At 38.0% G+C, this 25,944-nt stretch overlaps 1 protein-coding gene across 6 annotated transcripts in view; it reads right to left on the bottom strand.

Moving 5' to 3' along the window:
* CNTN5 (contactin 5) overlaps positions 1-25,944 on the bottom strand; it is a 664,123-nt gene that overhangs the window by 136,039 nt on the left and 502,140 nt on the right. For all 6 annotated transcript variants that reach the window (XM_063329804.1, XM_063329812.1, XM_063329786.1 and 3 more), the window contains 2 exons: positions 24,249-24,351; positions 7,137-7,318 (listed from right to left, as the gene is read on the bottom strand). In XM_063329804.1, coding sequence (XP_063185874.1) covers positions 7,137-7,318; positions 24,249-24,351 — 285 coding nt within the window. The remainder of the gene's footprint in view (positions 1-7,136; positions 7,319-24,248; positions 24,352-25,944) is intronic.

Below are 25,944 nucleotides of genomic sequence, written 5' to 3'. Positions count from 1 at the left end.
AAAAAGTATGGTTAAAAGCCAGTTTTTGGGTTTTCATACTGTAGCCGTATCAATTGGTACAGGAAAGAGGATGATAGATTAAATTAGTAACTTAATGATATTAAGTGTTGGATTGTTGGTTTGTTGGTTTTTTTTTCTTTGAATAGTAGAGAATAAGTAGCTAGAAGGCCTTCATTGTTAAAGGAATGTAAAATTCTTCTGCTTGGTATGAATAGAAGTCCAGATCTGTCACAACAAAGCCTCTGCTTCAAACGTCGGATAATTGATAACGCACTTAAACATGGGGAACTGAGTTTAAAAATAAATCTTTGAATCTAGCTGGCATTTGACAGGTCACCAATCAAAGACGTGAGAAGATATGAAAAGGCATGACAGGTGACTAACTGCTTCTAGCTTACATCTTGTGCATGGATGATAAAGAAAGTGAATGAGGTGTCCATCATTCCTAAGCAGAGAATAGTCTGCTTCAGAATCCCTGACCAGACAGTTGTCAGAAGCTGGAAATGTACCTGAAAAAGAATCACTCATTTCTCTTTCAGTAGAGGAAAACAGAGATAAGATTGACCCAGCCTCACTCCCAAACTCAAGACCAAAAACATCTGCTCCTTTATTCTTCTTATTACTGTCAAGGCAATGCACAACACGCTCCATGTGTGCTCCGCTGTGCTGAATCACTTGATTCTTAACTTATATCAAAGGATCCCATGAAATCCTCGGAAGCAGTTTGCAGGAGTCTCTGCTTACTTGTCGTCTGCTAATTGTCCTAAGAATATGATTCGATTGCGTTGTATAGTTGCTGCTGCCGTTTTCTGTTTGTGTGTTTCGGCATGCACAAAGGAAGCATGCTGAGAAGCAATTGTTTCCTTTGAAAATGAGTATGCTAATATGATTTTCGAAGTTATGACAGTTAAATGTGTAACTAAAAATTCATAAGTTAGCCAGTGGTGCCGTAAAGTCATGCCGTTTCAAAGAGGCGCTAAACTGTTCCTATTTATATTTCATTCTTTTTATTATTTTGTTTTTCTGAAATTTTTACTATATGACCCAAAGCATATCTAGTCTAATTTTTCTGTGCTGAATTTGGTCTCATCATGAATCAGGGCGTTCAGGATTAGAGTGTGCCCCTGCTCACACTGAAATAAAACCGTCTCCCCGAGCCTGGCTGCGGAGGTGTTCTCCCCAGTGCACAGCTGCCGTTCCCTGCCCTCTATCGCTGTCCTCACAGCACAGTCTTGGCACGAGTTTTCCTCTGTGACCACAAACTTGTGGATCACAGGGGTATGATTATTGGTACTAACAGCTTTTTTTTACTAGTTGGGGTATTATTTCTACCCTAAATTTTCTCCTCATAGCCTAAATGGCCTTTGGATTCATTATTTTCAAGCTATTGAATTTGCCATCAGCCAAAGCAATGACTCCGATTCCCAACCCTTTGAGAACAAGGTAGGAAAGCAACAGGTAGATGTAGCAGGAACAGAGCTAAATAGAACACGACTGAGAGAAATATTTTCATTAACTTTTGGCTTCCTTTCCTCTCTCTGTGTGCTCCTTACTTTGCCACAGAGGATTCCCTCTCTGCTCATTAGCGAGCGTGACTCTCCATAGTATCGTAACACTTGTTCATAAACCTTGTAGATAATTTTAAAAGTTAAATGTTTAACTGGATGTACAACCTCTGACAACATCTGACCCAATGTATTATTTTCTTTTCTTTAACAAAAATGTGTTAACATCACCATGATATACATGCAGGCAAAGAAAACTTCATTCCATAATTGCACATAATCTTAAGTAGAAGATATAAATTCTAAGAAGCATTTAAACATATTTCAAAAGTAACAGGTTCTTTTTTCTTTCTATAAATGTAAAATTCATCTTCGGGCAAAAATAGGTGTTTGCCCGGTTTTTGTCTGTCCAGTGACGAGTTTTGGGTGAATGTAAGAATATGTTTTATTATTCAGTAGTCTTTATGGATACCGTGCCATAGCTTTATACAGTGCCCCTGAGATTTTAAAATCACCATCCAATCTTTGATTTATTTTATGCTGTATTTCTGCAGCTGTTTATTTGAGGATGTCAAAATATTTTACAAACAGAAATTAGCAATAAATCTTCAAGCTTGCAGGCAAGTTTTTATATCCTCTGTGCAAAACAAAATTCAGATGCAGAAAACTCAGCCTAGTTTCTAAAATTATTAAGCAACTTTTTTACTGAAAGGAAATTAAGGAAAAAATTTTGCATAGACAAATAACTTTGGATAGTGTTCTAAAATGTGAATGAGAACAGAGCTTGGGGTGAAAAAAAATTAATTTTCTGGACAAGAGGTCAATTGGGAAGTATACAGTAGGGGAAGAATAGGTAGCTATCACAGTGAGAAAGGTAAGATAGCAAATTTCAAACAAAGCTGCAATTCTGACCACCAAAACCTCTTCCTCTCTGGCCTGTTTTACTATATGTGTCTGGGGCTAACCTGTAGTAGCAGCAATGGATTTTCTTCCTTACGGTTTTTATAAGGAAGTTATTTAAAATCAGGATGGTTCAGTACACTATGTTACACAATGTTCCTGCCCTCAGCTGCTTGTTCCACTCAGGTGTTACGGCAAACCTCCCTTCCTGCTGTGGCAGCAGTGCTGCTCATGGGCACTGCTGCAAGCAGGATCAGGGAACTGATCCAGCCAAAAGAAAAATGGCCAAAAAAATGTTTTTGTGGTCTTGTTCACACCACGATCCTCTACTGAACTAAGACTAGTGAGCAGGTAACACAGAAGGGAACCCAAGAGGTTTAGAGTAAGAGGGGAGCAGGAATTACACAAACCAGCTGTTACCATTGTGAAAATGCTTCTAGTCAGGATTTGTGGAGGAATTCTGATAACAAAAGGTTATTGGTCCTCAGCACAGCAAAGACATGGACCTGTTGGAGCGGGTCCAGAGCAGGGCCACAGAAAAGATCAGAGGGATGGAGCACCTCTCCTATGAGGACAGGCTGAGAGAGTTGGGGTTGTTCAGCCTGGAGAAGAAAAAGCTCTGAGGAGACCTTATTGTGGCCTTTCAGTACTTAAAGGGGTCTTATAAGAAAGATAGGTAGGGTCTGTTGTGATAGGACAAGGGGTAATGGTTTTAAACTAAAAGAGGGGAGATTTAGACTAGATGAGGCAGAATCTTTTTACAATGAGGGTGGTGAAACCGTGGAACAAGTTGCCCAGAGAGGTGGTAGATGCCCCATTCCTGGAAACATTCCAGGTCAGGTTGGACGGGGCTCTGAGCAACCTGATCTAGTTGAAGATGTCCCTGCTCATTGTTGGACTAGATCACTTTTAAAGTTCCCTTCCAACCCAAGCTATTCTATGATTCTGTTGTGTCATTCTAGGAATTTCTCCATCCTAATTTTAATTTTGTGCTCTCTTCTATTAATCACTTTGGGCTTGAATAAAATTTCATGGAAACTTACAGGATGAGCATATGGCAAAAAATCACACACCTCAAAATAGGTTGCACTGCATATGAGGATGTCTTGCATTATGAAAAAATTATTATTTTTAATGAGACTATAACAATCTGAAATTGTCAGCATCCAAAATACCACTTTCTGAATGACATCTGAAGCATCAGCTGCATCAGACAGTCATTGGATTGGAGCACCAGGTAAGAAACAAAAAATCACTAGTTTGTGATTAAATGTGACCAGACAGGCAGACTGGGTGTCCCCCAAAATACTCTGTGGTGACCCAAATCAGATGCAACTGACAAAATGAAGAAAATTCAAACAGACATCAAACGAGTTTCTACAAATATGCAAATTGTGAGACTGCAGTATGACACAGCTGGTCCTACAGCCTGCTCTGAAATTTTACAAGAAACCCCTGGTAAGGAATGATGGTCTACATCTGAATTTCTGAGCCAAAATAATTACTGTCTCCTGGAGGAATAAGTTGTCAGTGAAAAGACAATGAACTTAAAGGTAAATAATTCATGTTGACTGTTGTTATGAATAAGAGGTACAGCAGCAAATGCTCTTTCAAGTAATGCCTCCAAATCCTGCCGTATCAGCTGTCAGCAAAGGAAACTGAGAATTTTGTAAAGTAACATTTGATTAAACTTTGCGCTGCTAAAAAGCTTCTCACCCAAGCCCTTTTACGCCTTTGGAAAGGGCTGTGAAGGTTTGTAGGTCAATGAGGCACTAATGCTGTCTTCAGGGGCACTGAAGGCTGTGACAGGCTCACTGGGGACTATTTAATCTTGAGGCCAAGAAAAGGCACTGGTTGGGAGCTGGTAACAGCTTGTGCGTCTTGTTCTGCTGTACTGGAGGTCACTGCCAGTCTCCTCCACCTGGAAGCTCTCTGTTACCTACTCTGACCTCACTCTCTGCTAATGCAGATAGGTGAAACTCTGATTCAGGTATGGTTTCGACTTATCTGCAAGATAGTATAATCATAGACTTAAGAGAAACTTAATATTATACTAGTCTCACATATCTGTTAATCAGAGGAATGAGACAATATCTGAAGCAGACCTCCTTTCTGTGATGTTAAAGAAGTTGCTCTAATATTATCGCAAAATATTTTTTTTTATGCCAAATAGCATAAATTGTGCACTACCCATAAAGCCAGTGACTGTAAAAAAATTTAATTTTGAGAATGGTGGATAACTAAAACTTCGTATTTCTATTTGGACAAAGTAGAATAAAACCGATGTAGAAAATGTTTTTATGGACTCCTAGGTTTAAGTACCATTTTGATTTCTGCTCAGAACAAAAATGTGTTCAGGCTAATGAGAAAGGCAGAGTTGTGTGGAACACTACATCATATTTCTGTGATTTTATGCCACAGGTATGCAGGATGCTCTTGAGGAAATAATTTCATTTTCCAGCATCTTAGTTTCTCTCTTGTAGAGCACCTTTTAGATTACTTTAACTCTGAAAGATGAAGGCAGAGGTAATTGTAACTTGTTTATAAGGTGCTTTGGCAACTGGTAGTTTCACAGCTCTAGGAAACAGCCAGTAAGTGTATGAGCTGGGGTACACTTTATAACTCAAATGAATTTTTTTTGAATTTCACACATTTTAAGAAATGTTGTTGAAAAAGACCAGGCATGCTGCTAAACGCTCCTGGACCCCAGGGGCTGCTATACTTTCATGGAAGTAATTGACAGTAAGAATTTGTAATACTGGAGAAATATCGTAGCGTATTGGCAAAATAGGATGCTTTGAGTAGTTCCTGGGCTTGACTGCTATTTTCGGTAAAAGCCTTATAATCAGAATCATATAATTGTTTAGGTTGGAAAAGACCTTTAAGATCATTGAGTCCAACCATTAACCTAGCACTGCCAAGGCCACCACTAAACCATGTCCCTCAGCACCGCATCTACACATCTTTTAAATACCTCCAGGGATGGTGACTCAACCATTTCCCTGGGCAACCTGTTCCAATGCTTGACAACCCTTTCAGGGTAAAAATTTTTCCTAATATCCAATCTAAACCTCCCCTGGCGCAACTTGAGGCCATTTCCTCTTGTCCTATCGTCTGTTACCTGGGAGAAGAGACCAACACCCAGCTCTCTACACTCTCCTTTTAGGTAGTTGTAGAGAGCGAGAAGGTCTCCCCTCAGCCTCCTTTTCTCCAGGCTGAACAACCCCAGCTCCCTCAGCTGCTCCTCATAAGACTTATTCTCCAGACCCTCCACCAGCTTTTCTGTCTTTATTTTAGAAAACCTTTGCTGCAAGTGCAGTAGGATTGGCATGTCCAAACCAAAAGGTGCAAACTGCCACCTTTACCATCACATACTTTTTCCAGCATATGCCAAAAAAAACCCCCACCGAAGACGAAGAATTGCCCTTGGCTCTAAATGGATGAGAATGAAAAGTAAGGAGAGAGGCATCATCCAGAGATATGCTGATACCCACTAAAAACAAGGGAGCTAAGATAAAGACATTGGAAAGCTAGAGGAGACAGGAAAATTGATTACGGACGTGGAAATATTGACATATGTGGAAAATAAACTAAATATATGATGCCAGGCTACAGTTATTTGATGAAAGTGTGTAACAAAGACAGAGAACTGTGTATAGTTAGTAATGGGGAGAAAGCACTAGGAGCCATAGGCTGAAATCAAGGACAGAAAAATAAAATTGATTAACAGGAGAGACTCCTTCTTAAAGGTATCTATTAGCCTGAGGACCTGTCTAAACTGTAGCAGTTGGAATTCCACTGACTGCGATATTTAAAGACAGGAAAGAATTCAGTCTGAAAGATTTGTTGCATGATCTCCTGAAGCAGACCTTTCCTGCTAAGTATTTAAGGTTGTAGGGTTCATGGAATGACAGCAAGTGATGTAGCTTTAATTGATAAGCGGTAGATAGGACTCAAACACACATTCCATATAAGGAAAACTTTGACTGGTAAATATTCAGGGCATGCCTTATGTAAGCTTTTGTTTCTAACCTCTAGGATGCAGCAACAATATATAAAATTCATTACTTTTACTAAATATTTTTAATTTCAGGTTGTGTTTTTTCTTTCCAATGGGATGCATGATTCAACTTTTTTATGTCCTCTCAAAAAACTTTTAGGTAGACCAATCCTTGAAAGAAATTTTGCAGCACTTCCTGAAAATCAGAACCTTCAGAAATTGTGCATACCTAGATTAAGATTTTTTTACAAAAACAGAACCCCTTCTCCAGCTCTGATTCCTGTACAATGAATTTGACAAAACTAAGCACCCAGGCACACCAAGGGTGAAACGTTAATAAAACCATGATAAAAATCCTAAGATATTTCTAATACTGTTTTCTGATAGATACATCATGCCTAGTTTACACGTCATTGCTATATATCATATCAGGAGAAAAAAACCAGACTTTTAAAATTATAGTGATACCCTTTAAACCTCCCCCCTCAAACCCACAAACATCAAACTTGAAATTGTATTTAAACCAGTTCTTTGAGGGAGTCAACTTTATTTCTATTTCAGACTTTTAATGCATTACTAAGAAATAAAAATATATAGCTTAATTCAATACTAATTGTATTTCAGAAGAAAGATATCTCATTTCTACTGGACCTGAGCATCCTTTGTATGTAGTTAAAGCCTTAAGTGTGGACAAAGCATCGCTGGATAATACTGTGTGCAGTTACACTTACTGTACACTTGTAGTTGTCCTCTGAAGACATTTCTTCCACGAGAGTTTTCAGCCTTACATTCGTACATCCCTGCGTCCTCTAGTTGCACATTAGGTATTTCAAGCACAGCTTGGGATTTTCTCAGGCGGGCTTTACTTGGGTTATGACCATTAACTTTCCTCCAAGAGATTGTTGGAACAGGGCTGAAATATTTAGTAAAATTGCTGTTAGCACTCTTCCACTGTTAAGAATATAGATTCTGTTATCTGGTAGTTTAAACACTTAATAATCTAAGTAGCAATAAAATATAACCACAATGAAGGTTCATATAATGCTTGATATACTACACTTGCTGTAGGGAATCCTTAATAAATGGTTTGTTACATCGAATGTGTCTCTTTCATCCACAAGGGAGGCCAAGTTTTTATCGAGATCAAGTAAATCACTTGAAATACTCTCTCTAGATCTTCTTTAGCCCTCTGTGCTTTACTCCTGAACACTTTCACTCAATAGGTAAAAGAAAATAACAACTTCAAAGCCTGGATAAATTAAACGAATTCCAACACTTCCCAATGTTCCTGCAATGAAACTGCAGTTCAGGAGATCAGTAAGTGATACATTCATCCAAGTGGGGGGTTTCAGTACCACTGTGTCTTGCATAGATATGTTGACCAAAGTTTTGGAGGCCTTTTCTGTTGAAATATTCTTTAAGTTGCAAAAGTGAATGTGTAAGAAATATGTATTAATGGCATTACTGCTTCTGACTCACAGCATCGCATGCTTGCTTGCTGGAGTAGAAGAGCTTTTCACTGTAGCTTGCTATTCCGCACAGGTCTATGTGGAAAATGTGCTATTTACATTCATTCTGGGGGAAGAAATGGATTAGAAAGTGTTTGCACTTATTCCATTTTCTTTTTTGGCCAAACACTCATCAGTCATTGTGCACCCATTGGGCTTTTTGGTACAGACATACATTTGCCTAAATATGGCAATGGATACTTAAGGGGGAAGAAAAGGAAAAAAAAAAGAAAAAAAAAGACCTCTAGTTATAAAATGTTTGTGGGCTGAAAACTAGACTGCTTCAGGTATTCCAAAAGAAGCTTGGAGGATATCAAAAAAGAAAATGTAACTGTTATATGCTGATACATTTTCAAAAAATATATTGTAATTATTTGAATCGCTTTCAAGTCTAAGCTTAGATATAAACACGGTTGGATCTCGTGGCAGTTTAGATGGGGAAAAGTACTTCATAGCATAGATTCAAATTCAAAGCTTCTATTAATTTCTGCCATCATTGCTAACTTCTACATGCTGTAAATATTTGAAGTTGCACTAAAAAAACACACCTTTCCCTCAGTATTTGAGTGTCCAATTTGAGACACAACAAATACAGACATTGCAATCACCCATGGGTAAATCTCTGTCTATTCTTCAACCAGTTAAAATCAGGCTGTTACTGCAGCTGTACTCAAACTTCCAGACAAGATGCTCCAAATTCTAGTACTTCATTTAGATTCAGAAAATTCCCAGACTTGTATTTGGAGGTCAGAAGGTTTCTCTAATCTTATCTGCTGAATGTCACAAATCACTGAATTTCATTACCTTCACAAAGCCAGCATATAGCCCTATATGGAATGGTATCCGCTATTTATTTCAATATATCATCAAGAGACAATCATTGTTTCTCTTATCACTTTGCTGAACTGATTACTTAACCTGACGAACGATACTTTATTTTGAGTGTGGATTCTTCTCTGAGACATAGTCTCTATAATACCTCTCTATTGTTGCAAAATGGTCCTTTATCACTGTCCCCCATGGAAGAAATACATGTATGGAAATCTGATCACCTTTTTTTCCTTAGTAAACAAAAGAGACTCATCTCTTTCGTCAGCACTCCAATTATGTATATCTTTTTCTTTTTATAGATGGTTGTGAATCATATGATGGGTGTGGACCATATGAGCTCTGTTTTTTTTTCCCGCCTGTATCATGATGGAAGCTTTATAGCTTGCTCATCGCCTTCTTGATGACTGATTTCAAATTTTGGTGTCCTGTCGGTTTGATTTGAGGACTCTTCTGTGCAGCTTGTATGGGCCTAATTTAAATGGTTTGCTTCCTATTAAAAGTTATTTTACATACTGTTCAATTAGAAAATAAAAAAACCTTCCCATTCTTATCTGACACAAGCCCTTCAACTTGTTAAATTCTAAATACAAAGAGTAAATAGGATATTTATATTCCTTACTGAGTGACTTTCTGGAGATTTTGTAACTTTCTGGTTTTGGGTTCAGCTTTAAGTGTAAGATCCTTATATGCTTGTCCTCTTTCTTTATGGAATATAATATTGTCACTATTGCTGGCTGCAAAACAGCCACCATGGCCAGGCAAGTGTTTCATTAATTATTATTGATCACAACCCAGGTGCACAGTAGGAATACTTATGCTGTTACAATGCAATACTACTCAGCAACTGCTGTTTTACGAATGAGATACGTGTGCAGGTACATTTTATTTGGCACCATAAGGGTTCCATTCTTGTTGCCCATTATTGCTTATTTGCCCTTCAGCCCTACTTCCAGTAAAATCAATGACAAAATGCTTTTGCTCTATTGTCATGGAAGAAAACTTGTTCTGCTGAATAGAACTGATAGATAACTGGATTTTTTTCATAGTGTTTATTTCTGAGAAACAATGAAGACATTATAAACTGGGAAAGCTGTCCCATTTAGCTGCTATGAGATTATTCTGAAATTCAGGTATTTAGAAAATGTCCTTTAAATTGTGTTTAACTTTTTTTTTTTGAAATTTGCTTTCATGTATGCTACAGAAAGTAAAAGTGTATAGCATGGCAAATACAGAGGAAACTTGTTCTCTGAATCATTAGGAAACATTTTAAAAAGTTCAATTTTTTCTTCATCAGTGTGAGGTAGTAAATGGAGTTTATCAAGGAGATAAAATTACTTTATCTGTGTAGATTTAATGATTTCAAAGGAAAGCACTCCCAAACCGCAAATCACTATTCACAGACAACTTGTAGTTCTGTTTAATGAAGCTTCTTATTTTCCTTATTTTCCTTGCATAACTTACAAGTGAGGTATGAATTTTACATCTGAAATAAAAATATATCTCTACCTATGTCTCCTCTGTGACTTGCGTGAGAATGAAATGAAAGAAAGAAATACATTTGAGTAAGGATGTGAAAGAATAGAATTGTGTGACTGTTCTAGAAAACTCATAAAATCCACCATAAAAGCTAAGTAACATATGCACATGATGTTCGTCTTTTCAAATGATCCACAGCTTTTTAAAAAATAGAGCAACAGCAGAACTATCTCTAGCATTAATATGAGTTTAATGTAATATGCATAATTGTTAAATCTTATAATCGTTACAATAAATTTTTATTGTGGTCTCAGCAGACATTTATAGGAATATGGTTTCCTTGTTTATCATAACCCTGTTCACATTCAACTCTTATGAGTACCTTCACTCAAGTTTAAATTGAGTTCAAAGATAAGATTTCTCCTCATTTTTGTAAAAAATCTGTTGAATACTACTGGTAAATCCTAGCACTACCAAGAAAAAAATCCTATTTGACTTCAAAAACACCATCATTAAATCTCTCATTCATCTGAGCTGAAATAAAAGTTCTAAGAGGTCATTGGTGACTGTGATAGACATAACTGTGGGTTTGTCCACTTTGAATTTGAAGAAAATACGCGTTATATTTTTACATTACATCTAGAAGAGATTATAAGAGTCATTATTCAGCAGTATATTATTTGGGACAAGTGCTGTTGAATTTGTTGGGAATTCTTCACAAGTTTCATTGGAAGCAGGAAGTTTACAGAATGTGGGAAAAGGGACTGGCCATTTGGGAGAAGTATAGAAACGTCAGAGTACGCAGGGATGCAACGAGGAAAACTAAGGCCCACTTGGAATTAAACCTGGCAAGGGATGCCAAGGGCAATAAGAAAGGCTTCTTCAAGTACATCAGAAGTTAAAGAAAGACTAGGGAAAATGTGGGCCCCACTGCTGAATGAGGTAGGTACCCTGATGATGGGGGATGCAGACAAGGTGGAGTTACTGAATGCCTTCTTTGCATCAGTCTTTACTGCTAAGGCCAGCCCTCAGGAATCCCAGACCCTGGAGGTAAGAGACAGAGCTTGGAGTAAGGAATACTCTCCATGACCAAGGAGGATTGGGTTAGAGATCATTTAGGCAAACTTGACACCCACAAATCCATGGGCCCTGACAGGATGCACCCATAAGTGCTGAAGGAGCTGGCAGATGTTATTGCAAAGCTGCTCTCCATCATCTTTGAAAGGTCATGGAGAACAGGAGAGGTACCTGAGGACTGGAGGAAAGCTACTGTCACACCAGTCTTCAAAAAGAGCAAGAAGGACACAGGAAACTACAGGCCAGTCAGCCTCACCTCCATCCCTGGTAAGGTGGTGGAACAGCTCATCCTGAATGTCATCTCTAAGCATGTAAAGGAAGAGAACGTTATTGGGAGTGGTCAACATGGATTCACCAAGGGGAAATCATGCTTCACCAATTGGATAGCCTTCTATGTCTGGTGCATGAGGGGAGAGCAGTGGACATTGTCTACCTCGACTTCAGCAAGGCTTTTCTCATAGTGTCCTATAACATCCTCATAGGGAAGCTTAGGAAGTGTGGGTTAGATGAGTGGACGGTAAGGTGGATTGAGAACTGGCTGAATGGAAGAGCTCAAAGTGTTGTGATCAGGGGCACAGAGTCCAGTTGGAGACCTGTAACTAGCAGTGTTCCCCAGGGGTCAGTCTTGTTCAACATATTCATCAACAGCCTGGGTGAGTAGACAGAGTGTAACCTCATCAAGTTTTCTGATGACACAAAACTGGGAGGAGTGGTTGACACACCAGAAGGCTGTGCTGCCATTCAGAGAGATCTGGATAGGGTAGAGTGTTGGGCAGAGAGGAACCTAATGAAGTTCAACAAGTGCAAGTGTAGGATCCTGCGCCTAGAGAGGAATAACCCCATGCACAGGTACAGGTTAGGGGTTGACCTGCTGAAAAGCAGCTCTGCGGAGAGGGATCTGGGAGTCCTGGTGGGCAACAAGTTGGCCATGAGGCAGCAATGTGCCCTTGTGGCCAAAACGGCCAGTGGTTTCTTGGGGTGCATTAAAAAGAGCGTGGCCCACAGGCCGAGGGAGGTCATCCTCCCCCTCTACTCTGCCCTGGCGAGGGTGCATCTGGAGTACTGTGTCCAGTTCTGGGCTCCCTGGTTCAAGAAGGACAGGGAACTGCTGGACAGAGTCCAGTGAAGGGCTACAAAGATTATCAAAGGACTGGAGCACCTCTCTTACGAGGAAAGGCTGAGACATCTGAGTCTGTATAGCCTGAAGAAGAAAAGACTGGGAGGGGATCTCATCAATGCTTATTAATAGCTAAAGGGTGGGTGTCAAGAGGAAGGGACCAGACTCTTCTCAGTTGTGCCCAGTGACAGGACAAGGGCAACGGGCGCAAACTGGAGCACAGGAAATTCCATCTTAACATGAGGAAAAACTTCTTTACTTTGAGGGTGGCAGAGCACTGGAACAGGCTGCCCAGAGAGGTGGTGGAGTGTCCGTCTCTGGAGATATTCAAAACCTGCCTGGATGTGTTCCTGTCCAACCTGCTCTAGGTGTTCCAGCTTTGGCAGGGGGGTTGGACTAGATGATCTCCGAAGGTCCCTTCCAACCCCTGTCATTCTGTGATTCTGGGAAATAAAAATCTTTTGAAAAAAATATTGGAAGCAATTTTATGCGTTTTTTTTTTCTTTGGCAATTTAATCTGAAAAAGAATTTAATTGGATTTATAAAGCATATGTTTATTTCAGAAAAGGGATGATGTGGAAATGAAAGTTATGTCTGAATTTTAAAATACCTTTTCCATGGATCTGAGCTCCTAGTTTTTCAGCAATATCTTAAATAAGAATGCATCGGTTACTTTTTCTGTTTTTGGTTTGTGCAAATTGATGTGCTCTTTTGAAATATTTTACCTTCTACTGTAGTTTCAGTTCCTCTCCACACTATTTCTCTTTACCATGCATCACTGTTGTGAGCTGTGCCTTCAAACCCACCAGTTCACATCATAATATATCTCGAAAACCTCTGCCCCTGCATTTGAGACCAGAAAAAAACCTTTCTCCTTATGCCCTCCAGCCTTGCAACTGTGCTAAATATCTTCTAATTATTACAGGATAATTATGTAGGATTAAAATGCTGAGGAGTATTATGAAATTCTTTCCATCAGATACTTTCCAGAAATGCCCATCAACCACTACCGTGATTCTACCTTTAGAACATCCCATATAAATCTGTTCTGATCACATGCAAAGATTTAGGAGACAAGATAATAAATTTTCCTTTCATTTGATTATTAAAAGATAGTACTCGTGAAATATAGCAGCTGTGAGTAATGGTGACTTAAGAATAGAAATGGAATAGAAGAAAATGATGATAAGTTTGAAGCCTGTATGCAGGAACAAGTCCAGGTCTGCAAGTCACATCAACACACATCTATGACCATACTAAAAAGGTCTGATGCACGTATCGGTGTCATACACTAATGCGGATGTGCTTTCCCACCACTGCTGGCTTGTTCTTTATGGCACGGAGCAAGGACAGTGTGCTCGCTTGGCTGCACATCTGGCTTCATGTCATTTTCTTCACACTTTAAGTCCTAAAATGTTAGGGCATCTCTAACATCCAAAAAAGTGCTACAGATAATGATTCATTGTCTATAATGATTCATTTTTCATAGTGAATTATACTCCAGAGGCTTTGCTCCACTGATTGATCAGAGCTTAAACTATTAGCTCAAACTTGAACCTTAACTGATAGCTGAAGTTAGAGAACGCAGCTGGCACTTGTGGTAATTTAAAAGATTTTTCCAAATTCTCCAATTCAAGTTAATCATGAACACAAGAGTCATCTGATTCACAAGAAAAAAAAAAAGATCCACAATAAGCAAGATATTGGTTTCACAAGTAGTGAGTAAAGTGGCAAAACCATTCCATAACATTTTTTTTCTCCATTTGAAAGTTAGATAGTGGTATTTACTCTTAATGCAATCACAACAGCACAGCTAGGTGGTGAAAAATTTAACAGAAAAGAGCTGAACACCTGTGGATTCAGTGTTGGCCACATTGCATAATTCCCTATTATTTTTTTGTCATTATAGCATAGCAAATGCTATACTGTGGGATAGAGAAGGTGTTGAGCTACTACAACTGTTAAATAAGGACAGAAGTAAGCCCTGTTTTTTCCTCAGCCATCCAGTGACCCTTTTTTGTGCATCTCTGTATCACGCTCTACCTCAGCTTGCTGGCTGGGGGCACGCTGGAGGAAGTGGACATTGTTCTGAAAAGTATTAAGACATAACAACAGGTAAATTGTCACCAGCCTGTGACTTGATCAAGGCTGTTGAGAAGAGAATCTGAAGCAGCTTGAAAAGCAAAAGACATACATGACATCTCCTTTGTTAGTATGGGGGATAGTACATGAAGGATCCACAATGCAGAAGATTTTCCTGAAGAGGTGACATGTTTTCAGTGGGTATGGGTATGGATTCTCAGGGCTGCAGTACTACGGTGCCACTATGTTTACTTGCCCTGTGTAAAGCCATTTTATAACTGGACTTTCTCTCATGTAATTTTTCTCTATTCCAAACTTTGTCCAGGCAGAATTTCTGTAGCTGGCACATTAATCTAGGATTTCTTAACCTTGCTGTACAGATGTGGCCAATGTACGTGTACAGATCAACTCCAGAGGACTAGTTACGATGAGTCCAGGACTTCCAGAAACAAGTCTACTGCCAGTCATGATGCAAATGAGCACCACATGTAAATCCAGTGTGACCGGGGTGTGCGAGATGGCTTTGAACCTGCTGATCAGCCACAGAGTTTGAAGACAGTGAGTGTGATGATTTTGGAAGTGCTGGATTCCAGGCTCTTGTACCACACAGTATTATATGCATTAATTTGTGGGAAGTCCTGAAGAGAAAAACCCCAATGCTAACTCTGAGAACCTACTATTGACAATTGCCAGAATTTGTTTCCTTCTGGTCCTCTCAACCTCTGACACAGAGATAAAGCCTACATATGTGCTTCTGGATAGTAAGTTTGGCATGCAAAAAAAGGCTCCTACATCTTTAAACTTAAAGCAAAGCCGTGTAAATTACTGAACAGAGTTTTTAGCAGTATTTACAAGTTTTCTTTGATGGTTGTGAGAGAGAAAGGGAAGGGATTGGTAATATTGCTTCTTCGAGAATGACGTTCTACTGACGGGGACTTGCAGTTTGGTGGTTTTTTTTCCCACTTTCCCTATGCCATATGGTAAAAGCAATTAACTGTAAATTTTTAGATGTAAGTATGAAGCATTTAGTCAGAGTAAGGCAGAATGAGGTCCGGGAGTGCTACTTGTAATTTACCAAAGAATCTTTATTACACTGCTATGAATGATCGAAATATTTGTAACAGCATTATAAAGTCTATGCAAGAACAAGTCCACTTAAAGGGAGGCAGAAATCAATCCAGCCTTAAAAATAGGAACAAAATCCAATCCTGGTCTAGCACCTTATGACATAAATTCTTATTCAGTATGAGCTAAAAATGAACTTTAGATTGATGAAAGTTTTAGAAAGATTTATTTGACATAAACAATATGTGCTATCAAAGGAAAAAAAAATCCTGGATCTATTCCTGTCTCACAGAAACAAACTGAGCTTGAAGATGCCATGTTCATGTTTAAAAAGGTTCCTTCATCTTATCACAAGTTTATTTCCAGGGGAAAGGACATCCCTACTTATAACATTGACAAATGCTCTTCTACTGAGAGTGTTCATTTCCCTCTTGGGTTTGTTTTGTTACTGGCAAACTTTAAGAGCAGCTTCCACAGCTTCTAGGTTTGGTATCTGATAAAATTAACAAAATCTTTTCCTTGAAGTGAGAATTGGTGTGAAGGGGCACAGAGGAACATGGTTTTTTGTCATATGGGACTTAGAAACATACATTTCTATGCTATTTTTTGTCTCTATCCTGCAGTTTGATTTTGGACATATCTTTGTAATTTAATACGCTATGCCATGGTTTTCCTGTTTTAAAAAGAGAAAACAGCCATTTTATGCGTCTGTGACCTGTAGATAAGTACTGGTTTTGAGGGTGAAGGAAAATTACTACCTGTGGACATCTACACTGTGAATTTGCTTAATAGTCAATGATGCCCAGATGCTAGCACTCCTCATTCTCCTAGTAATTCTCCTATATGTAGGAAAAATACTGAATATTTGAATCCTTACATCCAACAAGGAATTGGATGTATAGTATCTAGAATGATTTGCTCCATTTAACGCAAGCCAAGGATCTTGGCATGTCATTAAATTGTGAGTACCATAATACACGTAAAACATAAGTGAAAATTAGCTTTCTCTTTGCCTGAAATTTCTATATTAAACTTGGTAAGAATTCCTCAACCCTCCAACCTTCATTTATTGATGCAGTGATTCATCATGTACCTTCATACTTTGTTTTGACCAGCTGTTCCCATGCTGGGGATAGCAACATATGTGTTAGTGTCACAGGATTCGGTGGAAATGAGAGCTGTTAATGTGCTCTGAAAGTCCTTAGTATAGAATCACGTTGCCTGTAAAACCAAAGGTGTTTCTGTATGTCACCATACAGAGGTGGGAAGAGGCAAGAACTGATTTATGTTCATGGAAAAGCACAAGGTGACTTAATAATTTCCAAAAGACAATACCTAGAAAGGAGCAGCTGCTGGGGCTGAATGGCCATCCCACTTCAGACAACACTTCTGAGCTACATCTCTTGACTGCCACCACACTGTAAAGATCTGCTGACATATCCCAAAGAAACGGCCAACAGAACTGTCATACTTGGCCCTAAAAACAGTGAAGCCTCTTTTATGTGATGGATGTTAGTATCATTTTACACTCATGTTATATTCCCGTCTTTATACCCACTAATACTCAGCTGCTGCTTGCCACCTTGACCCTCACTCATCTCGATGCCCCTGGGATGTGGTGTAGTGCAGTTAACAGAGGTTAACTTTAAATTTGTTTTAAACTGTGATCAGTGCATTCGGTCTGCTACTCTTTAGCATAACACCAGGGTTGGAGTGAGAGGTGGATTCATGGATTTGTATTAAGGAGATTTATGTCAGAAAAGAATCTGATCTCAGAATAGAAATCCTCATGATATCTTTTTTGACACTGGATTAGTGGGGAGGGGTCGGGTTATGGGAAGGACTTGTTTGCTTCTCCTGACGATTTATAGCGGGAGATGCCTCCTGCCAAGTCTGAAGTCAGGAAGAATCTTGCTGTCTACAGCCAAAACACAAATACCAGTTCTGAAACATTCTGGACCAGTCTAAAATAGGTAATATTGGATTTGCTAAGATCAGCCAATAAAACAACAAAAGTCAGGGAGAAAGATATGGAAGACTTAGGGCATAGTTTTAACTGGTGGACTGAAAGGAAAAAAACATACTTTACAAATCTGAAGACCAGAGAGGGTTAAGTTTTGTCCTTTGCAGTTAAGAAACAGTATGGTGCAATGCTGGAAACTTCTGTTCTCCTGTGTTGAGGGACCATATGGATAACTGCATGTGTTAGAGAACTGTGCGACCTGGATCTGTGACTCATTGTGGGATTATTTGTCAATTTTGTGTTGCTGGCAAAAACCACATACAGCTGAAGTTCAGAGGAGGAAAAGAAAGGAACCAGATACTATAAAACCTTTGGCCAAAGATGCACTTCTTGAGTGCCTTTAACCTTCCTTCTTCTGTGAAATTACTCTCTTCCTCACTATATTGTTTGCTGAACGCTGACCAGTCTTTACAGAAACATCCTTTTAATGTGGACTTACATCTCCCAAAAGTTCTGCAATATCTAGAAAAGCCTTCTTTACAGCCATTATCCTATGCCATTGTCTTAATGAGCAACACCAGCAAAAATAATTTCTTCAGATAGTTCATGCAATTCTCCACAGTTACAGCCAAATGCCCTTCACTGGATCATAAAGATTTTTTGTATCACCACCCTGATCTTTGCTTATGTATCATATTAACTTATCCAAACACCTTTTGCTTTTACTTCTGCATATTGAAAAATCTCCAGTAAGCTCTCTCTACATGTACATACTCTGCAATGAAAATATTGATCGTGACATAAAATAAATAATAGGAGTTTTAATAAAAATTTGAAGGAGGATTAGAAAAGTCTGTTAAAAGAAATCAGGTCAAGCAGAGAAAATAAAATCCTATATTCCATGGATTTAAAACTTTGAGATACTTATTAACCAGAATTGATTCAGAGTTCATTGTTTCAAGAGAACATTTTAGAACATTTCCTAGATTACAAGTCACTAAATTTCATGCATTTGTATGACTTAAATATATGTAACTTCACCTTCTTTTTATCTTATTTTATTTCATTTAGAAAGCAAGATTTAAAAATGGACTATCAGCTGAGTTTTTGCAAGCCATATTGAATGGGATGAAAGTTTATGACTGAGTTATAAATCTCTTCAAAACAAAGTTTACAATAGAAATATTAAAGCAATATTAAATATAACAGCATGAACAAGACTCCTATCACAACAGTCTGATCATAATTCAGTAATAAAAGGAAGTCAATATATCTATTTTATTCTTACCTTTAACTAAGAATATTTCACAATAAAAACCATGGTTTTGACATTACTAAAGTGAAGTAAGGTAGCATTTAGAAAGAATATTGATAAACTGTGTAGATGTTACTATCATATAGAAATAGCCCAAGCATAAAACAGTCTCTCAAAAATACAGAAAAGTAAGCTTATGGCTTGTAAGAAAAATTGTCTGTCAGCACTGTTCTCTATTGATTCTTTTGATCTTTATGTGTTGATCTATGTGGTTAAAAAATAACTATTATGAAAAAAAAAGGATGTATAAAAGTATTTTTTTTTTTAGCAAAACAATCCTCTTGGCAGTCTACATAGCCTGGGGATCCCATTTTAAAGGCAAAGATTGAAAACTTTGGTAACCTACAGGTACAGCAATAGCCCCACATCCTCTAATTTGTTCTAATGAGAAATAAAATGTGATAACTCACTCAAAATTGTCTGTTGGCACTATCATAATACAAAATCTATATTTATTTTTTTTTCTGGACGGAGACAAAAAAACAATGAATTATGAAGTTTATATGGAGAATAATATAGAAGCTTTTGTATGTTGTGACGCATGACCAAAAATGCAGTGAGAAAAAGGCTGAAGTGTGACGGTCAAGTAAGGTGAGTGTATTATACACAATTTTACATTAAAAAATCTGTGTGAAAGAGTGGCTGTAGAAGAATTATTTGAAACGGGAAAAAAAAGTAAATCTAGAGTTATATACCAGAAGAAAAAAAAAGGAGAAAAAAGGAAAAAGAGTGATAATTTTCTGACATTTCCTTTTTCTTGCTTTACTTTGAGGGCAAGGATCTGTGCTCATTGAGGAGGGTTGTAACCTACAGCTTTTCATGCGAGCTTGGATCATTGCTCGAACTATGAAAACTTATTCATTTTGAGGCTTTTAAAAGCCATATATTTCCATCTATGCCTGCTTTTAAGTCCCATGTTAAAATAATAGTGTTAAAATAATAGTATTAAAATAACTGATAAGATAACTATACTGCAGAGTCAGGAAGTGTTAAGGAACACTCAGATGGCCATCACTGGAAGTGCTTCACTAATTAATATGGCACATGATGGGGACAGAACTTAAAGTCCTTTTGCCTAACAGCACCATTAGTTTCATATCCTTTTAATGGGGAGAAAAATGAAGACATTACAATTCTTCCTTTTAAAAAAGTACATCAAAAAAGAAATGAAAGAATTAACCAGTTGCCTCCAGATGTTCTTGGAAAAAAAGTCAGTAATATTTGAGACAAAACGAAAATGGCAACCTGCTGTCACAGAAGGCAGTGCCTGACAGCAGGAAAAGCCAGGAATGCTGTGATGTGTGCAGGCGTGTCAGCTGGGAAAACGATGGCTTCTTCACCAGAACGTACCCACAGAACTACGTCATGATCTGTCTTCCCAATTTACATAATAAACTTCAGTTCTGACATTGGAATGATGGATTTGTTAGAAAACCAGGATTATCTGGACTACAAACAACCACCTCATTACCAATAAGCTCATTTATTCGTTTTACCAAAAAATCACCTTGTCTTTTTAAATAACAGAAGAGACAAGCGGTGAAAGTTGTGTTACTTAAAAGCAAATATTAAAATACTGCTGGTTAGATTTAGATTTTTAATGTAGGTGTTTTGAATTCTTCCATTCAGTAAGTTTTAAAAGAAATTTTTTCCTTTTTAATTATCATTATTTTAACTATGTTTAATGTAAATCTTAATCAGGATTTAGCATTTATATAAATTTAAAAAATGGAGTTCTGTTCCTATGAAAATTTTAAAAAATAGAACATATTAATACTTTGTAAATGCCAGTGGGTATTTTTATTATTCTTTTAAAAAAAAGAAAAAGATCCTCTGTCTTGTTAGGAAACAAACAAAAATTTAAGTGTTCCTAATAAAAATGACATAAATGGGTGGCAGAAACTGTATCTGTATGCTGTATATACAGAGGTATATGAAACATAGACATAATCCAAACACAAGCTGTTGTGTGGATGTATCAGTGAATATGGCTATAAAATAACATTTCAACAAACGTGGGCCAGCATAAATATCCATCACAAATCACCATACATCACTAATTGCAAAATACACACTCTGATATATAATGCAGCAAATTTTGACTCCTCTGTCTGTCATCCCTCCCGTTATACCTCAGCAGTAAATCATGGATATATGCAGTGATTTCTTCGACAATGAATGATGCTCATTATAAGCAGTATTATCTAATAAACATAACATAATTTTGAGGTATTTTACTCCTGTATTACTTGGAGTTATTTAGCAACAACGAAGTCTATTTATAAGTGACATCAGTAACATAATATTTTCACTTACAACTGCACTGGCTACATATTGCTTGGATCAGAATAAAATCCTTCTCAGAGAATTTCTGTCTGTCAGGCAATTAAGACATTTGATTTTAGTTTGGAGACAAAAGCTGCAGAGCTCCAATTTATTTAATTCCTACAGCCATAGTGACTGGCATTTCTAAATAAACACTATTAATAAATCATTAATCTGTAACTAAAGACTAGGCTCTTTCTGGAATATTTGCCAAATGCCTACTTCAGGAAATCTCACCAGAACGTCTGTCATTCTCACAGTTACAGAAGAGAGAGAAGAGCGAGTCTTTCAGACAGCTAAATTAAACTATGAGAAAAACAGGAGCACATTGGCTTTGAGACTGGAATAACTTCTGTGTTATTTACAATAAGAATTCAAATCTCAAAATGCTAAATAAAGAAGGAACAAATTAGTTGCTGATTCAGTTTGGTAACGAGGACCCGTGGCAGTGTAACAAGAAAAGATTCTTACAAGCTATAGGGAATAAGAGATGAGGACAAAAAATGAAAATGATGAAAATGAATAGGAAACGTGATCCGTTTCTACCTCACACCTCAGCCTCCAGGTTTCAAACGAGGCCTGAAATGTCATTCATGTAATTATTACCGTATCAGGTTGAAAGCAATTTCAACTCAGCTGATTTGATTGTGCATTAATGGCTGCAAAAAGAAGATAAGGAATGTGCATGGTAAAAATAGCTGCCCATTATAATAGCAGCAAATGGGGTCAACTTATTAGATAACCTTACATTCCTTGATGGTTCAGGTGTTTTTGTTTTTTTTTCCTTTATTAAAGGTTAATGCCAAGTACGAATGTGGAAATAAGCTAATTGAAGCCGTTCCTGTCAACCCTCGCCTTCCTTATGTGGTTGTTTGAATAGTGACTGACAGTGTTTGAGAGGGTTTACTAAATCCCAAGGTGCTGAGGATGGAAGGTATCAGTAGCCGCGTTTCTTGCCTGTCAGTGATGGTTGTGAAGGACAACATGTGGCATACCTCCACTGGAAAGTGACAGTTGACTTGTAATCTGTCAGGAACTGCAATTTAATTCCAGCAAAATGAGGACAACAGAAACTAACGTGTTGGTTACTGCTTCAGCCATAGCCAAGAGTAAAAGGGCCCCATTGCCAACTACTGACCTGGCAGAAGATTGGTCAGTGTTGATGACAGGAAAGAGACTGGAGCCACCACCCTCTACAGAACAGCTCTTTTCCTCATACACTTCAGCATTTCTGAGAATCTCTCCATTTATTGCTTTTCTGTCCTCTCTCATGTAGCTCTTTCCTTATCTTTATTTTATAAAACATAAGAACTTGTCTTTTACCCTATAGAAGTCCTCCCCTCATCTTTGCTTTCTAAACTACTGCCTACATTTAAGTGGGGAATGAATTTACAAAAGCCGCTCTTGCTGTCCAATGTCACATTAGCCAGTGTCATAGCCCTCTCATAGCTCATAGTCCACATTTCATTTGGACTGGTTTGGTTGTGTCCTGCCTCTCCTTCAACTTCACTGGGCCTAAATAGATACAATTAAAATACTTTGTCAGAATTCCTCTGTAATTATTTGTGAATACTTTCTGTTGATCTGCTCAATGAGAGTATGTGGATATTGGTCAACCAGGAAAAACAGACAAGAAGGGAAACAAATTTAAGACCTTTCTTATCCAGCCAGTAAATAGGAACTGCTAAGAGAAAAATCTGAACAAAAAAATCCAGTGACCAGTGACACACGAAGGCCAAAATGACTATAAAAACATTTAAAAAGGCCTCTCAGGTAGTAGAGACAGGCTTTGAAAGGTTGTTCTGGAAAACCAGACCTGCCGAGCAAGCTGGAGTGGTGATCCTCAGGAAAATAAATTATTGCTTTAAAACTCCTTTCCTCTTATGCTTTGCACCTACTTAGGTAAATATGTAAGAAGAATTGGTGTGGAGGATACGGTACCCCTCAACCAAACTGATTTCTGAAGTTCCTCCACAGGAGTTACAAATACTTTCAGTTTCTTAATCAAAGCCAGGCTGCAAGGAACCTGTATGTGCTGTGAACTAAACAACCAAGCAGGATATATGATATTGAGCAGCATGACTTCGGTGGGTTGAAAAAGACCAAAAAGAACACTACTATCAAAAGGAACTGAAAGGAATTCAATACAGTGAGATTTCTTTCAACACCACCCCCCCCCCCCAACAAAGAATTTGATGGGGTATTTTCGAAAAAAACTGACCCTTTGTATTGGTTTATTAGTCTCTAGTGAAACATCACTGATGGAACACCAGTTTTTAGCTACATACATGTACAGAAGAAAGAATAATTTCTTTGAATCCCTAGAATTGCTTCTTAGTTCTGTCAGACTGTATACTACCCTTGACACCCTTATTCTTGGCAACAATAATAATAGTAACTGCCACAAAAGAATTGAACTGTTATCAATTTCATCCTATGTTCTATGATCTGAATAGTATATAGAAGTAATTTCATTTCTTGTTTAATTTGTATGAAATAGCGAAGACGTATTTCTAAAATCTTTCTCTCCCTAAACTAATTTATCAATAAACATATGAAAAAAACTCTTGCTGTGGATAATAATACAGACTAAACACCCGTTCTCTAGCACTTTGGTCACACTAATTATTAGGTCAGGTAGAAACTAGACCCCTGGCACTGCCACAAAGTGTGTTAGGACATGTTTAAAACATTGTGCTCTTAGCTTCATCTTTAAACTAACATCTGGGGAAAAAAACCTGCTTATCGTGTTTATTCTCCAACTATGATGTTCTGGCAGAATAAAATCTAATTTACTGATTTATCATCACAGTGAGTAAATGTGTGTCTGGTAATAAACTTTCCTTTTTCTGTTTACAAGAATGTTACTTTTCTTCTTGACAAAGAGTCTTTTATCTTGAATGAATTACTGTCCACAGAAATGGCTGGGCAATTCATAATTGGCTACTTAGTCAATTGGTTACTTTGAGCATGCAGTAAGAACTGTCTGTGAAAACAAAATCCCGTAAAATAACGAAATAACAAATTAGGTACGTCACATCTTAATAAACAGTGATGTCTAATTATGAAAGAATCTGTACTTACTTGCCAAGTGCAAAACACTCCATCTTAACAGTAGTTCCTCTTGCAGCTGTAACTGTGTAAGGAAAATGGACTTCAATTTTTGGTTCGTATTCCCCCATCACACCTGGAAAATAAGGAATGTTTAAAATATGAAATATCATCAGTTTTCCATTTGTTGAGATTATCACAGAAAAGCTCTGCGTCTCGTTTTTCGAACCTGCCCAGGAGTAAAGCTAGTAATTGGTGGAGATAACTTTGATCTGATGTGCTTTGCTCAGGTCCACTGCATATTCTAAAATGCTCTTCAGGATTAACAGCAGTACAACAGTGAGCTTAAGAAAAACCGCCTATTTTCTCAAACATGGGTTAATATTTACATTTTGAAAGATTAAAGCAGGCAATCAATTATAGAAGGGCGAGAATTTTCATACACCAAAGCTTTCTTTACCAGTGCAGTGACAATTATGACAAATAAATCAACATATCATGCTGTATTCGACCTCAAGTAGTGTGTTCAGTTTTGGGCCCCTCACTACAGGAAACACATTAAGATGCTGGATTGTGTCCAGAGAAGGGCAACGAAGCTGGTGAGGGGTCTGGAGAACAAGTCTTATGAGGAGGGTCTGAGGGAGCTGGGGTTGTTCAGCCTGGAGAAAAGGAGGCTGAGGGGAGACCTTATCGCTCTCTACAACTACTTGAAAGGAGGGTGTAGAGAGCTGGGGGTTGGTCTCTTCTCCCAGGTAACAGGTGATAGGACAAGAGGAAACAGCCTCAAGTTGTGCCAGGGGAGGTTTAGATTGGATATTAGGAAAAATTTTTACACTGAAAGTGTTGGCGAGCATTGGAACACCATCCCTCAGGGTATTTAAAAGACGTGTAGATGTGGTGCTGAGGGACATGGTTTAGTGGTAACTCGACAGTGCCAGGTTAATGGTTGGACTTGAAGGTCTTAAAGGTCTCTTTCAACCAAAACGTTTCTGTGATTCTATGATTCTAAGCTTAGCAAGAAAAACTCAAATTATGCAAGAGCATTTGTGTATGCAGATACAAACACAGATATGGAGACACATGTCGGTTATTTCATTTCCAGTGGCCCTTTTAATTTGTGAGACAATTAATTTTATCAGGGTAATGTGCTTAGTACTGCAAGATACAACTAGAAAAACATTCAGGAATGTGCAAAATATAAACATTGAAATCAATAGAGTTTTCTGGAATTTTCTGTGGAGTGACTGACGGCTTTGGAGAATGACAAGAATTTAGGAAATTAGAAACAAGCAGGGAAGGGAGACAGGTTTTATAAGGTGAGGTGAGAGGTTTGTATTTGATGTGACTTAGAGGAAATGTCATAGTCGGCATCGCAGGAGAAGAATGTGACTATAAAGCTGTGTTCAGTTAGACAGAAGATGGGCTGCTGGGGTAAGCGATACTCAAACTAAAAGCTATATTAAACAAAGTAAGACTTGTTCAGATTTTTAGGTGATGGAAACTGAATAAAATCTGACTTGTGGACACAGTATCAACAAGACAAGTCTAGTCTAAATCTATAAAAATCAGTCAAGAGTCTCCAAAGAATTCTAGAGCAAACAAATAGGAAGAAGAGAGGAAAAGAAAGGAGAGAAAATAAATATTTTATGCAAGAAAGAGAAAAGAAAAGAGCATAAGGAGGAACATGGAAGTAGAGAAATATGAGATTTGCAGCTGAGAGAAGACCAGC

The sequence above is a fragment of the Chroicocephalus ridibundus genome, chromosome 1 (assembly GCF_963924245.1).
Source record: "Chroicocephalus ridibundus chromosome 1, bChrRid1.1, whole genome shotgun sequence".
Taxonomy (NCBI): Eukaryota; Metazoa; Chordata; class Aves; order Charadriiformes; family Laridae; genus Chroicocephalus; species Chroicocephalus ridibundus.
This window is presented reverse-complemented; position numbering and strand designations above follow the sequence as displayed.